The following is a 15793-nucleotide window of genomic DNA, read 5'->3' as shown; positions in this document are numbered from 1 at the left end:
CCAGTGTAGACCCTAATGTTGAGTAGATTCAGAGCTGGGAACCTGAGAGCCTGCCGATCTGTGCTGTTCTGCTTCTGTAAATCCCGCAAGCGTCAGAGATCCTTTGTAATGTCTGAAAGGTTTGCAAATTGCCCAGAGTGGCTGTTGTGTTTTTGAGTGTACATACCCACAGTCCTCTACCACCCGTTTGAGCTCTGCCACCATTTATGAGGAGCAAAAGAGCAGGTAAACATGAGTTATAGATAATTGAGCGAGCAGTGAAATCTGGGGTCAGGAAACCCTCAGCTTTTCGGCTCAGCAAAGTCCTTTCCTAGCTGTGGGCCACTGGGGTGTATCACTTACCCTCTCTGAGTTTTGTCTGTTAAAAATAGTAAGTGTGCCACGTACATTTGCTTACTGTAGAGCAAGGGAGCAACTACAACCTGTGAGAGAAGCGATGATGGTAAGATTCTGTGGCCGACAAACAAAGCTTGTAGTCCTGGGGTTGAGATGGAATTCTTTGCTTTGAGGGTGTGAAAAACTCAGGCTCCAAGAAAAGTGGGGAACATCAGAACCCTTACTTTCTAGCCCAGAGATTTTCCTCTCACCTGTATTTATAACCACTGTAAAGCATGTCATGGGCCAATGACATGTCCATATGGTACTAACCAACCCTGACCAACGCCATGGAGAGAAGAGGGCCCCGCACATCTGCAGCAGCCCCTGGAGTTACATCCTTGCTAGACAGGGCTAGGACTCACGCTTCTCAGACAGGGGCTCTTGGTTGGCTCAGGGCTGGCTCCTTTGCTGGGTTCCCCATCATCCGACATATCCCGAAGGTCCCCCAGGTCACAGTCTACAGAGAAAACCAAGGACAAGCATGGGAGGGGACCAAGATGGCTGGGTTTGGGGTCCAAGAGGCCCGTCTGTGAAACCAGGCCCTACTTCTTCTTTGATCATCAGGAACCTGAGCAAGCAGCTGAATAGAATGTTCTGGGCGTCTTCTGCAGGCTGGCTACGCTAATCTTTCTTGCCTGGCTTCCAGACAGAGATCACAGTAGAATATTTTTGTGAGGCACAACATGGAGGCATGGGGGTTGGGGGTGGGTGGGGGTGGGGGTGAGGAGGGAGAAGGGCCCCTGTGTGTTCCTGCTGTACAAGGACTGTATTCTCAATCTCAAACTCTCCTAGACCATAGCTCTCTCCTTAGACGAACAGTGCTTTGTCTCTAGGATGGCCGGACACTACGTCTTCACCCAACCCTGCCCACGCCAGTGTGGTTGTTCTCAGAGTCAGGCAGCCACTCTCCCTTGTCATAGCGCCTATTTTCTGCTGAGTTGCCTGACCTCCCAGCCAGGCTCGGTGGCCACGACAGATGGGCAGCAATGACCGTAAGGCAGCCACCCGGTGCTGTGGCACTTGGCTTGCACGCTCACTCCTGCAAGCTTGGAGGGAGTGCTTAGCTATAGATTCAGGCAGCTTTCAGAGCTGCCAGGGCACAGGAGCCCAAGGAGACCCAATGGCTCAGTGTGAAGGCCAAGAGAAGCACAAGGCTGCGACCCTGCATGTGCATGTACATGTGCATGTACGTGTGCAAGTGTGTGTAGAGGGACAGTTCATGGCTACGGTTTAGAGAAGGAACCTTACCGAATTCTTCAAAGAGAGACTCCACAAAGCTGGGCCCCGAGTGCAGGTCTGCGGTATTCACGTACAGGAAGGAGACTTCCTTTGCTGAGGGAGGACAAACCACAGTGAGCCGGAACGGCTACCTCACCTCCTTCTGCTTGTTTGCATTGTCACTGTGATTGTGATCTCTGCCTTCACATGGGAGGGTACCCAGAAACCTAGTGCTGCTATAGGGCAGTGCAGGGATGTCAAGGAAAAAGAAGAGCTCCAGTGGGGAGGTACCTGTGTCCCATGCACCCCCCAGTGATCCTGTGAGGCAGCAGGTGACACTCTGTTTGGAGACAGTATGGCCCAGAGGCACCCAATGGTGGCTTTCAGTCTCAACCTTCAGACTTCAGGAGCCCCACAAGGTACAGCTTGTTAGTTATGAAGACACAGTATGCTGTCTGCTGACTTGGGGTGTCTCAGAGAGGCTGAGGCAAACTGCTAGGTAGACAGTGAGGCACACATGCTTGGTTTTAGAGGGGGGCATGAGCAAAGTGGCGGGAACTGATTTAACTTACGAGGCGGCATGTGTCAGAGAGTACACAGGAGTATATGTCTGTTTGCAACTGCATGTTGTACACACACATATAGGTTATAGTGTAGCCAAAGCATATGCTTATATGTGTATGTGTTGTATGTATGTATGCATGCATGTATGTATGGTATATGTGAGTGCTTACTGTGTGTCATATGTAGTATATGTGGTGCAGTGCGTGTAAGAATGCTATGTTATGAGTCATGTATGGTGAATATATGAATGTGCGTGTTCTGTGTGAGTCTGTGGGGAGCGGGGGATGGAGAAAGGCATACAACATAACCAAGACTACAGTGGAGGGGCAGGGCCTGGGTGGATGAGCATCCTGGGGTCACAGCATAGAACCTGCTGTGCTATGAGCCTTAGATGCCCCCGTATACAGGCCCTGGCGTGAATGGTACCATTGCTGTCTTTGAAAGTGGGATGCTTCAGAGCTGACCTGGGAGGGGCTGCAGGCTCTGCAGGATGGAGGCCACGGCCATCTTCTTCTCCAGGGTGCTGTCACTGAGGTACTCATGGTCCAGGAGGCTGAGAAGCCCCGTGAGCTCCGGGATTAGCTGCTCCAGCACTGGGGAGAGACAGGCAGGCTCTGAGTTAAGGTCCTGTCCACGCCCACTGGAGGCCAGGGCAGCAGGGGCCAGAGGGCAGGGCCCTGTTTACCAGGAAGACACAGGGCGCACCCCCTCCCCCTCCCCAGCTGCCCCATGGCTGGTCACCACCCTCTCTGGGGAGGGTCCTACTCAAAACTCTGTGGCGCTCCTCCAGCCTTCTTACTCTGTCTTAGACCGCAGAAAGCCTTGGCCTGAGGACTGGGCCTTCATGTTGGCGGCTTCTGAGCCCAGGCCACCCTGAGCAGGAGCAGAGTGGCCTTCTTTTGCCTCAGCCCGATTTGCAGGCTTAGGGCCTCTGAACATAACTCAGCACGAGTCCCCAGCTGCCCAGAACACAGGCAGGAAGGGAGCCTTCCTGTTCCATCCATTCATATGCTTCAATCTCTGGAACCTTCTGTTTCCTGCACCAGAAGCCAAATGAAACATTAACCCTTCCTGCTCCATGCCCATAGCTAGCTATCGCTGCCGTCCTTCCCACCCGCACACTGGTGCATCTTGAGCCTGAGTGGGCGCAGGAGTCACTTGGATTCTTGCCAAAATGCAAATTCTGGTTCAGGAGGTCTGAGACCCCGGTGAACTGCAAGATCTCAGAGCACAGAGTCCTTTAAAGACAGGAGCATGCCAAGACCATTATGTCACTGACAATTTCTCTGTCCCATACAGGACTTCTTTTTGCCTTAGGGCCAATGGCCAGCTTCATGGCAGAAGTAGCGTAGCCCTGCTTTACGACAGACCCTTGCACGCAGTAATTTGAACAGTTACTAATGAGTTGTGCTAGTAGGCATTTACCGTATATCTTTTGAACCTCAAACCGCACATTTTATTGCCATCGTTATATAAAAGAATAAAATGACAACTTGGAGATGTTAAGCAGCAATAGCTATGAGCGTCTCCACTGACTCCTCATCCTGTTCTTTTAGCCAGGGAGCTATATTGCCTTGCAGTGCCTTGTTTGATCCTACCAACAATCTTGAGGTAGGTGTTGGGATCACCTCACTTTTTAGATAAAGGAACTAAGACAGGGAGGCCACACAGAAGCAACTAGAAGGGCTGGGACATCTGCTTGGGACCCAACTCTCAGGTCCAGCAGGTTCTCTCCTCTCCAGGAGACAGGAGGTGCTGATGTGAATCTGCAAAAACTGGAACGCTAGGAGGCTCCTCACACTAGAGACTCTGGGACCAGAGTGCCAGGGTTTGGTTCAGGGTTGTGGGGCCTTCTATAAGCTATCTGACTTCCCACTGACCCGGGCTCTTCCCCTCTAAAGGAGCTAACCAGTGCACACTTCACAGAGGGGCTGTGAGGGCTTCTTAAGCCATGCTTCAGCTATTCTCACTGCCTCTGGAATTCACCCCACTTATGTTGGGCGTGCAAAAGGCTTCCCAGATGTGGGCAAAACTAGGTGCCTCACTTTCTTTGCAGCCTGGTCAGCAGAGTGCTTCATGCTAGACTTTATTTCAAACAGACATTTTTTGTATAGTGGCACTGTTGCGGACAGGTAGCAGTGCCATCTCTCTGTGGCATTAGGCATTAACTCAAAGACAGAGCAAATGAACCAAGGTGACAATCCAGACAGGACTACTGCCTCAGGAACATTCCAGCCACTGGGCTCTGTGGTAGCTACTTTCGGAGTTCTTTCTGTCTGTCTTTCTTTCCTTCTTTCTTTTTTAAACAATTTATTTATTTTATTTGCATTGGTGTTTTGCATGCATGTATGCCTGTAGGATGTAGGGTGTAGGATCCCCTGGAACTGGAGTTAAGACAGTTGTGAAGTGCCATATGGTTGCTGGGATTTGAACTCAGGACCTCTGGAAGGGCAACTAGCGCTCTTAACCACTGAGCCATCTCTCCAGCCCTCTGAGCACTATTGAATTCATTCCCACCAGGCTGCTCTGAGTGGTCTGGCAGGCGGACCCATTTTTCAGGATGCTCGCTGAGGTCAAACAGAGCTGAGGGGCCTGCACAGCTTCAGAGGAGTGGGTGGAGCCCACAGCTTTCCAGCTGTGATTTCCAAGGCTGCAGAGGAAGAGACCAGTTGTCCTTGGGCCTATGTCCCCCGTGCTACAGAGGTGAGGGTCTGAATGGATGGTGGTAGGCTACCTCTTTAGAGCAGGAACGAGTTAAGTTTCACTAGAGCCAAACATCCACTGCCTGGAAGGAAATCTTTTCCAAGGGAGTCACAAACCTTGTTGGACCCCAGGGGCACACAAATTTCAGTTAAGATGATCTCAAAGCATTTGCTGGCCATTATGTGTCAAGCTAGTTTCTCTGGGGGGCTAGAAAATACGAAGAGGGAATTGTCCCAGTATGCACTCTCTCTTCTCCGTCTCTCTAGCTCTCTGTCTCCCAGTCCCTGTCTCTCTGTCTGTCTCTCCATCCACACTGACACACACACACACACACACACACACACACACACACACACACACACACACATTCTGAAACTCACAAGGGAGACGGTTATGATGTAAACAGGGCAACCTTGCTGCCCTGCTGTTAGCACTCTGGATATTGGGCAGAACAGCCTTACACCAGACATTCTGATTATTTTTGGTCTCAAATTCTTTTATACTTTCAGAAATTCATGAGGGTCCCTAGGAGCTTTGGTATTCTGTGGGTTAGGCCCATCAATGCTGCATAACAATTAAACTAAGATTTGTGTATGTGTGTTGGGGTGGGGGGTGTTGAGACAGGGTTTCTATATGTAGCCCTGGAACTCACTCTGTAGATCAGGCTGGCCTTGAACTCTGAGATCCACTTGCCTCTACCTCCATACTCTCCACACTTTGCTGGGATTAAAGGCATGCACTGCCATGGCCAGCTAAACCAACAGATTCTTTTTGTTTGTTTGTTTTGTTTTTAAAGACAGGTTTCTCTGGGGTAGCATTCATGGCCCTAGGCTTGCTTTGTAGACCAGGCTGGTCTTGAACCACCTGCTGGTGCCTCCCCAAGTGCTGGGATTACAGGCGTGCACTACCACACCTGGCTAAACCAACAGATTTTTATTTTTTTGGTTTTTCGAGACAGGGTTTCTCTGTGTAGCCTTGGCAGTCCTGGACTCGCTTTGTAGACCAGGCTGGCCTCGAACTCACAGTGATCCACCTGCCTCTGCCTCCCAAGTGCTGGGATTAAAGGCATGCACCACCACTGCCCGGCTCAAATCAACAGATTTTTACACCACAAGGACACACACGCATCCCAGTAGCCTTCAGAGCTGCCATCTTCAGGTGCCCCTAGACACTGTCCCTATATGCTTGTGCAGAAGGGGCATGCAGAAGGCAAACAGTGCTGAGATAGTTTTGAGCCAGGCTTGGCAGTGCACACCTGACGTTCTAGCACTGAGAAGCCCAAGGTAAAGGGGTAGCTTGAGCCCAAGGAGCTAAAAACCTGCCTGAAATCACAGTGAGATCCTAAGAGGCAACAGAAATGTAGCTTTGATCTCATGGTTCCCTTGAGAATATTTTGGGGTCCCCAAAATCATCAGGCAATTGCCCAAGGGCAGCATCATTCTGGCTTCTGCAGAAGCTGTCCTTGTATGTATTGTTGTAAACACAGCTTCATTGCCCTTTCTAATTTGGAACAACTAAGTTGAGTGACTTCTCTGAGGTTACGATATGGGCTTCAGTGCCACATTCTGCAAGGCGAGTTCTGTTTCCCTCCTGGTCTTCGATGGGATCCTGCACGTGACACCTTGACTTCTAAGTCCTCCTTCCCCCTCCCCATCTTGCTAGGGATTACACTCAGGGCACCTGGACAGGCTAGGGAAGCGCTCTACCACGGAGCTTCCCTTCCCTGGAGGACTGACTACTGACCAGATGGATCACAAGAACACAGCTAGATAGAGGAGAAGGAAGGAGCTGAGGCAGACAGGAAGAAGATGATGGGAGTGTGGCCTGCTACCCAGGCTGTGGTGGTTTCTGCCTCCCACAGAGAAAGCTAAGCTTGCCATAAATGAACTAGGCCTTTCTTCGGGGCTGATCAGTGACCTTGCGCTGGGCGGTTACTGCTCATTATTTTGTTTAAACCTCTGTGGTGGTTTGAATGAGAACGACCCCTATAGGCTCATATATTTGAGTGCTTGTCCCAGTTAGTGGAACTGTTCAGCAAGGACTGGGAGGTGTGGCCTTGTTGGAGGAGGTGGGTCACTGGGGCTGGGCTTTGGGGTTTCTTGTTTTCTTTTTCTTTTCTTTTCTTTTCTTTTCTTTTTTTTTGGTTTTTCGAGACAGGGTTTTGCTGTGTAGCTTTATATGTCCTGGACACACTTTGTAGACCAGGCTGGCCTCAAACTCAGAGATCCACCTGCCTCTGCCTCCCGAGTGCTGTATGCCTGGCTTGGCTTTGGGGTTTCAAAAGCTCACTCCAGGCCCAGTCTCCCTTGCTCTCTTTCTGGCTGCAACTTTCAGACGAGGTGTGAGCTCTCAGCTACTGTTCCAGCACCATGCCTGCCTGCCTGCCTGCCACAGTGTTCCATGCCATGACGATAATGTACTAACTCTCTGAAACTGTAAGCAAGCTCCCAGTTAAATGCTTCCTTCTAAGCCAGCCCAGCGGCACGCCTATAATCCCAGCACCTGGGGAGGCAGAAGCAGGTGGATCTTTGTAAGTTCAAGGCCAGCCTGGTCTACAAAGCGAGTCCAGGACAGCCAAGGCTACTAGAAATATCCAGTGTGAAATCGACACTCATTTTACCTGAACCTGATGCTTACGATGAGTCAGGTCAGGGAGGCTAGAGGCTGTAGATAGCCAGATTCCTCCTCCAGTTCTGTCATTTCCCAGCTGTGGGATCCTGGGAAATTTCTAAACTTTCCTAAGCTTCCAATCTCCAAGCAAATAGATTAGTAGTCACTGCCCTACACGGCGATGATGAAGTAGTGACAGCATCGGGCAGTCAAGTCAGTCTTCATCCATGTCTGCTCCCAGAAAGATGCTCCAGGCGTGTGTATGTGTGTGGGCGGAGGAACAGGGACGCTGCCAGTGTTACGGCGTGGGCAGCTCGCAGGTTGGGTCCTGAGCTGAGCTGGTAATAGTGGTGGCAGAAAACGGTGGAGCCTCTTCTCTCACTCGGGGTGCTCAAAGCCAAGTGAGGGAACAAGATTCTTTAGTTAGAGGGGCTAGCAACGTCACTGTCACCCACGAGCCAGGCCTCTACTGTCTCCGGTCACGCACTTATAACCTGTCCTTTTCCTTTCTTCCTGGCCCAGATAACAGGAACTTCTGGTAGGACAGAGTCGGGTACCAGCACGGGAAGCCCTGAGTGAGTGTGTGCTGTTGACGTGGGCACAACCACGTCCAAGGCAATAGTCCAGACCCACGGGAAGATGGCAAAGTCTCCTCGCTCCCCAGGGGTGAGGCTCAGAGCGATGGCAAAGCCTTCCTCTGGTCCAAGTGTGAAACTGTGTGTACAGAAAACACCCGCCATAGCATTCTTCCCAGATGCCCACATTTCTGATCGGAAGACTGACCTGCTGCACAGGTTACACCTGTCTCCTTGATGCCTGTTCAGCTGTATAAAACAAACGCACCAATCTTCCAGGTGTTTTGCATCTTCTCAAGCAGAGGGTCCAGTCTACCTGATCCCAGCTTGTCAGTGTCCTTGTCTGTCTGTCTGCCTGCCTGCCTGCCTGTCACTTCTTCAGCCCCAGTCAAATCCACAGAGCCGTGCAAGGACTTGGCACACCCAAAACAGAGTGATCTTCTTTATTTTTATTTTTTGGTTTTTCGAGACTAGGTTTCTTTGTGTAGCTCTGGCTGTCCCAGACTCCCTTTGTTCAACAGGCTGGTTTTGAACTCACAAGAGATCCACCTGCCTCTGTCTTTTGAGTGCTGGGATTAAAGGGGTGTGCCACCATGCCTGGCAGAGAACAGGATAATCTTCATGTCTAAAGTTTATTTAGAATAAATTTTGCTTGTGTTATTTGGTTTAGTCTTAGAAAGGCTCAGGGAATTCTAAGGACTACAACCAACCAAACAGGAGAGAAACGTTCTGATTGTCCATTAGCCTTTCAAGTGAGAGTAGGCAAAGGTTTCAGACACAGAAACTCCAAGTGAGAAAAAGTTATTCTCTGGGCTGCAAGAAGGTTTCTCAAATAAAATTAGAGTTTACAGCTATACCTCAGATTAGACCTCTGAGTGTGTATTGTTCCTGGGGAGAACCCAGCCAGGACTAAGATTAACTACCTCTGGTTCCTTACACCTCCCCCCACCAATGAAACAATAAGAAGACAGATGCCACCTAGCAGAGGGTAAGCCCAGGCCCCGTCACTCCCCCACAGCCCTGATGCAGCCTCAATGAAAGCTTTAGTCAGAAGGATTCTTAGCAGGTAGGGAGACAGGACTCCAGCAAGCACAATGGGAACGTGGGATTAGAGAAAGGGCTCAAAGGTAACACAGCTAATTTCCATTATAAAAGAGGAGAGAGAGAGAGAGAGAGAGAGAGAGAGAGAGAGAGAGAGAGAGAGAGAGAGAAAGCACACAGACCTTAAAACCCTTCGGCAAGCTACCAGCAAAATAAAGCCCCAGGGGGACCCTCCAGGTTTGAGGTCAGTCTGGCCCACCTTTCTGCAGCCCTGCTACCTGATAACTCTCTTGACAGATCACAAAGATAATTCACCCTCATCTGCTGACAAAGAAGACAAAGCACAATTTTATACTGGAAAGTAAGAACAGCCGTCCATGAGGTTTTTACCAGGGCCTACAGTTTTGTTTTGTTTTTTTCCTTTACTAAATTTCTAAATTTCCAAGCATCAATAATGTCTCAATTTTCTTTTTCTTTCTTTCTTTCTTTCTTTTTTTCCCCCCCGTTTTTCAAGACAGGGTTTCTCTGTATAATAGGCCAGTCTGTCAGGGAACTCTTTTTGAGTTCCTCAAACTCACAGAGATCTGCCTGCCTCTGCCTCCCAAGTAATGGTATTAAAGACATGCACCATCATGACCAGCTTTATTATTATTTTTTTAAATTTTATGTGCATTGGTGTTTTTTGCCTGCATGTATGCCTGTGTGAGTGTTGGGTCCTGGAGTTACAGTTGTGAGCAACCATGTGGTTGCTGGGAACTGAACCCTGGCCCTCTGAAGAGCTCTTAACCACTGAGCCATCTCTCCTTTCTATAAATCCCACATTCCCATTGTTCTTGCTGGAGTCCTGTACCATTTCTCTAAAACTGTTTCATTAAGATGTCTGAGACCAGCCAGGCATGGTGGCGCACGCCTTTAATCCCAGCACTCAGGAGGCAGAGGCAGGCGGATCGCTGTGAGTTCGAGGCCAGCCTGGTATGCAAAAGTGAGTCCAGGACATCCAAGGCTAACACAGAGAAACCCTGTCTCCAAAAAAAAAAAAAATGTCTGAGACCATTATTGTGGGGAACACCTTTTTTTATTCCAGCACTTGGGAGACAGAGGCAGGCAGATCTCTGTGAGTTCAAGGTCAGCCTGGTCTATATAGTGAGTTTCAGGACAGCCAGGGCTACACAGAGAGACTCTGTCTCAAAAAGAATAAAAGCACACGGGAGGCAGAGGCAGGTGGATCGCTGTGAGTTCGAGGCCAGCCTGGTCTTCAAAGAGAGTCCAGGACAGCCAAGACCACAGAGAGAAACCCTGTCTTGAAAAACCAAGAGAGAGAGAGAGAGAGAGAGAGAGAGAGAGAGAGAGAGAGAAAGAAGGAAAGTGAGAGGGGGAGAGAAGGAAGGAGAGAGAGACAACTCTGTCTGCTGTGCTCTGACAAGCAGCAGGCCTACTAATAGGGCATGGCCTGTGAGAACCTTAGGCAGTAAGCTACCCTGGAAGGAAGCCAGAGTGCCTTACCAGATATGAGACTGAGTGCTGGATATAAAGGAAAGAGAAATCTGCCTATGAGGCAGGGAGATCTTGCCCAGGATACCCCATGCTGGTCCTCACTCTCAGCCCAGGGATTCTGCACAAGTGTTTCTGGCTTCTCCTGCCTGCTAAGTAGGCCTTCTGCTCTCTACTCCGCCATGTTTCCTTGGGGAAAGCTTTGTTCTTTTGGCCACACCGATATCTCCTAATTTACGCTATCATATCCTGATGGGTCTTTCCTTTCTTATTTTTAAGTGTATAAGGGTTGTGCCTGTGTGTATATGTGTGCGCATGTATATGCCTGTTGCTGGCAGAGGCCAGAGAGGGAGAGATTAGACCTCCTGGAACTGATGCCATGGAAGAGCAGCAAGTGCTCCTAACTGCTGAGCCATCTCTCTAGCCGGCACACAGTGAAATTGAAACCTCCTTACCATTTGTGTTTGTTTGTTTGTTTGTTTTGGGAACAGAGTCTTGTGTATCCTGTGTAGTCTCAGATGGGGGGATGGTTTTGAACTTCCGATCCCCGAGACAAGCACCGTGAGCATCACCATGCTGCTTGCTTTATGCTAGAATCGAATCTTCCTTGTCCTTGCGTATCTTTTTTTTTTTTTTTTTTTTTTTGGTCAGTTTCCCTCATTTGGACCCGAGCTCCATGTAGACAGAAGCATGCTCACTCCCAACATGAAATGTGCACTGAAGGACCAGTGAAGGGGATAAAATATGGGCACAAATGTTTTTATTGTGTGGATAAACCCTACACAGCTTGTTAATGTGGTTGACAACCACCCTGATAGCAGCTCGGCATAGTAAAAAGATGCTTGGAAAAAGAAAAGCACAGAACAAAGTGCTCTGGTTAAAAAAAGGGAACCGAGAGACCAACTGCTCCTTTGGCTCAGCTCCCTAAGACTTTGCTGTCTTTATCCCTCATGGGACTATAGCTGCAGTCGATTGTGGGGTGCGGTCTGTCGGTCGGTCAGTCGTACGCGGGGTCAGACTTACCACAAAGACAAACCTCTGGGCATGGTTGTGAGACAGTTTTGAGACTGGATTAGCTGAGGTGGGAACGCCTACCGTAGACGTGATTGGTACCCATACTGTAGGCTGCGGACCTGGGCTGGACAGAAAGGGAAGCGCCAGGATCCACCTCTTTCTGCTTCCTGTGCATGCTTCCTCACACTTCCACTGTCACGATGTCCACTTGATGACAGTCTATAACCTCAGACTGGGAGCCAAAATACACCTTTTCTTCCAGAAGTTGCTTTTGTCACAGAAACAAGACAAGTAACTAATATATGCCCCTGCCAAGTTCAAGTCCTGGTCCCCCATGTCCTAGCCATGCACGACTGAGACAAATATCCCCTTGCTGTACACATACCACTGTTAACCCACAAGTACGCCCCCCCCCCCAGGAGGAATGGGCCTGATGCAAGAGAGCATACTTAGGGCAGCATGGAGCACACTGTAGGCACTCATGGCCAACATGGGTTGTTTACCTACTTTACGAGACTTACACATTATTTGTATGCATTAATTTGTGCATGGGGGGCTAGCCAGGCTTTATAAGTGTGGACTTTAGAGGTCTGAGGATGGTAGAACAGGAAGGGGCTGGTTGTGCTGCCTTTTCTTCCAGACCGCTGCTCTCCTATGTGTCTAGCTTTAGGGGCTAGCTCAGCGGACGCCACTGGCACCACAGGGAAAGTTAGCAGAATTGTCCCTTCAATCTGTAGGTTCAAAACTCTCTCCTCTGCCAAAGGTCTCTTTCAGTTTGCTGCAAATCTGTCAGGCTGGGGCCACAGGGGACTCTGCTTCTTCCTGTGGCTTTTAAAATACTTCTTTCTAAGACCAAAGGACAGCCCAACAGTGGGCAGAAGGCTGGAAGTGACAGCACTGGTTGGACCAGCAGTTTTGTTTTCCAGCAAAGTAAACATTTCCTGTTGTCCTGATACACAGGAAGATGATGGTATAATTGGGATTTAAAAAAAAAAAAAAAAAGGAGCAGTAGAGACACACCACCTGCTCAGTCAGGGCCTGTCATTCAGTGTCTTGTTGTGTATGTTAATTAGAGCAATTGTTTTCCACTGGAGAGAAGTTAGACTTTGTAGGAAGGAGGTACAAGGACAGGAGAAAGGAAGGTGTGTGTATAGGCTGGGGACTTGGCCTCAGAAGACTTGGTTTGAATTTTGACTCCTCTCTCTTACTCAGGCTGATTTGGGGTAAGCTGACCTGTTTGAGCATCATTTTCCTCCTAGGTTTGAGGATGTCGAACTCACAGATGTGTCAAGAGTGAGGAGATGGGGAATGACTGCGATTTTAAAGCAGGACGGTAGACTAGCACATTTCTCTAACCTGCTGCAACTTCAGCAAGACAGAGAGGTAGGAAGCCGGGAAGGCCAGAGAGCAGTGGGAACTCAGTCAGCTGGGCGTATGTGGTGGCGCTATCTTGGGGCGAGGCTGGGGGGACAGGCTCAGGGAAGCCCACTGTCTTCACTGCCACTCCTAGCAGCAAACCTTTCCCTATTGAGGGCTCTTGCTTGGGGAACCTGTTTATAGCTGTGGGCCTCAGGGAAGCCCTAGCTTCCTGGCACCAGGCTATTTGCACACGGGAGGAGGTGGGGGCTCACCTATGATTTCCCACTTCTGAGGAAATATCTTCTGGTTGTAAGACTGGGCTCTCCCAGAATTGTTCCTTTGTCTGTGGATTCCTCCTCCCTGTTTAGCTCACAATGGATGCAGTTCCAGGAGGAAGTAGGAAACTGTGACACCAGCTCCTTCTCCCCCTCAAGATGGGAGCTGCTTCCGTTTGGACAATCTGCACTGTCTCCCTCACCAAAGGCAGGGGGAAACAGCAGCAGCACTGGTGGCACCCATAAAACAGCAGCTCATATTTGCAGCTCTTCCGTGATGTTCCAGATGCTGTCCTAAGCACTGCTCATGTACCCTCGTTTTTCCTCCTAACCCTGTGCAGTAGGTAGAATCTGCTATTCTATGAATGGACCAAATGAGGCCACAGTCATTTATCTAGAGATGCTGAGAGCACAGACTGCAACCCATACTCATATCCAATTCAGTTTAGGCTTCTGTTGTCCACACTGCCATCTTTTCTGGCCGTGTCACTACAAAGCACGTCCCGCAGGGAGGTTCTATATGTTGAACAGTTTTATTTCTTTTATTAAAAGGGACAGTGAACCTCAGGGGCATAAAAACTGGATTAATTCTAATTCTGGGCTCAGGAGTTACTCCCATCACTGGACCTTACAGACACACCCTATCCTTAATCCTTAATTTAGTTGTTATTTATGTAATCAGTTGTTGTTAATATTTTGGTAATTGGTTGTTTTTGATAGTATCCTAAGCATCCACCAGCCTATCACTCCAGACAAAAGCCGGGATCTTGAGAGCCCTGGTCTCTGTGACCTTTGACATTCATCTTCAGACCTGTTTTCCTTATGCATTTGCTTCCTTTCTTCAGAGTTTTATTGTAGCCAGATGAGATCCTGATGCTATAGATAACCCTTTGCTACTTTTTTATTATTATGCTGCAGAGAGATTTGCCCACATTGCTGCCTGCCTTTGTATTCCTCCCGAAAGACGGCTGCATACTATTCTATCACGGGACCATCTCTGTGCCTCACTCTGTGTTTGTTCCCTATTTGTAGCATTGTTGTGTGGTGGGGTCTCAGTTTGACTGAGGTCCAGTGAGGTTATGGAACTTGCTGGATGTCACAAGTGCCAAGGTGAAATCTTTCTGGCCACCTGTGATGTGCTGTGTTTTGGTAGGGTGGAAAAAACACAGGCACTGGAGCCAGAAGCCAGGGGCCCAAATCTTGGCTTACCTCCTTACTGACGACATGGCCTTGGCTAGGTTGCTCCATGCATCTGCACCTCAGTTTTCTCAACACCAGAGCGGGTGAGCATAACCGCCTGCCTACTGTGTGAGAATAAAGTCTCAACACATCGATCACTATAGCAAGCAAGCACTCTGTGAGCTGAGGCTTTGTAAACTGGTCAGTTTCGATGAACAGTAAAGATGCGATGGCCAATAAAGGTTCCTACCATGTGAAGGACTCCCATAAGGATTCAGGAGGCACAGCTAAGCAGTGGCCCACACACAAGCTCAGGCTGAGGCTGGCAGCACCCAGAAAAGGATCAACAGATACCTCAGGCTTCACCAATGGTGGCAGACAGGACCAATGGGAAGAAGCATGTGTACAGCTCAGGCAGGACTAATGGGAAGCTGCTGTGTGTACAGCTCAGGCAGGACCAATGGAAGCTGCTGTGAGCACAGCTCAGGCAGGACCAATGGGAAGCAGCCATGTGCACAGCTTTGTTGCACTGTGGCTCAGGTATTTGAACACTTGCTCCAACTGATGTTTTGGAAAGCTGTAGAACCTTAGGCTGTGAAGGCTTGCTGGAGGACGTATAACACTGGGAGTGGGGGGTTGGGTCTTAAGGTTTCATAGCCCGCCACCTGTTCCTCTGCTCCCCACTTGCAGACCAATGTCACCATTCACCTCATATTCATGCCTTCTCTGCCTAGCTTTTGTCTGACGTTCTTTTAGTATCTGACCTCTTCCCAGCTTATGCGTTGTCCTCTTACTGACCTGTGCGCCCAGAAGCTGTGTGGCCTCAAGGCAAGATATTTAACCCCTACATGTCTGTCTCCTCATGAGCAGAATGGAAATAACAAAACCACTGAAAGGATCCCGTAGAGTATGGCATAGCATCCCCATGCTAACCAAGTGAGCCTTACTATGGTCGAAAGCCACCTCAAATTGCAAGCCAAACAAACCATTCTCTCTTAGGCTGCTTCTTGTCCAAAATTACATTATCTGGTCACAAATAAGAAGCAAAGTAGTTCATAAAACTGGTATCAGGAGCGGGGGTCATTATGTAACAAACCCTGCTATGTGGTTTTCCAGATGAACATGGAAGAGCTGGGAGCTGGAGAACCCTTAGAATGCTGTTAATAGAGCTTAAAGGGCCATGCTAGTAGGTAGGAGTCTGTAAGAGAAAATGTGAAGAGAAATGCAGATAGCAGAAGCCACTCAAGAGACTCCAAAGAGAGGGAAACATGCACCTTTAACTCCTTGTGTCCTGAAGGAAAGATGATGTTCTGGGCCCTGGAGGGCTGGAAGAGGTTAGGGCTTATTGCAGTGTGGGTCAGTTGTTAGAGCCAGAAGGAACTCATG

General features: G+C 49.2%; 1 protein-coding gene across 3 annotated transcripts in view; it reads right to left on the bottom strand.

Moving 5' to 3' along the window:
- AFAP1L1 (actin filament associated protein 1 like 1) overlaps window positions 1–15793 on the bottom strand; it is a 57789-nt gene that overhangs the window by 28113 nt on the left and 13883 nt on the right. For all 3 annotated transcript variants that reach the window (XM_084780847.1, XM_084780848.1, XM_084780849.1), the window contains exons 2-4: window positions 2625–2753; window positions 1627–1710; window positions 741–835 (exon numbers count right to left, since the gene is read on the bottom strand). In XM_084780847.1, coding sequence (XP_084636973.1) covers window positions 741–835; window positions 1627–1710; window positions 2625–2753 — 308 coding nt within the window. The remainder of the gene's footprint in view (window positions 1–740; window positions 836–1626; window positions 1711–2624; window positions 2754–15793) is intronic.

The sequence above is a fragment of the Acomys minous genome, assembly GCF_964271855.1.
Source record: "Acomys minous genome assembly, chromosome: 4".
Taxonomy (NCBI): Eukaryota; Metazoa; Chordata; class Mammalia; order Rodentia; family Muridae; genus Acomys; species Acomys minous.
Note: the sequence above shows the minus strand (reverse complement) of the source record. Positions and strands in the feature narration are given on the sequence as shown.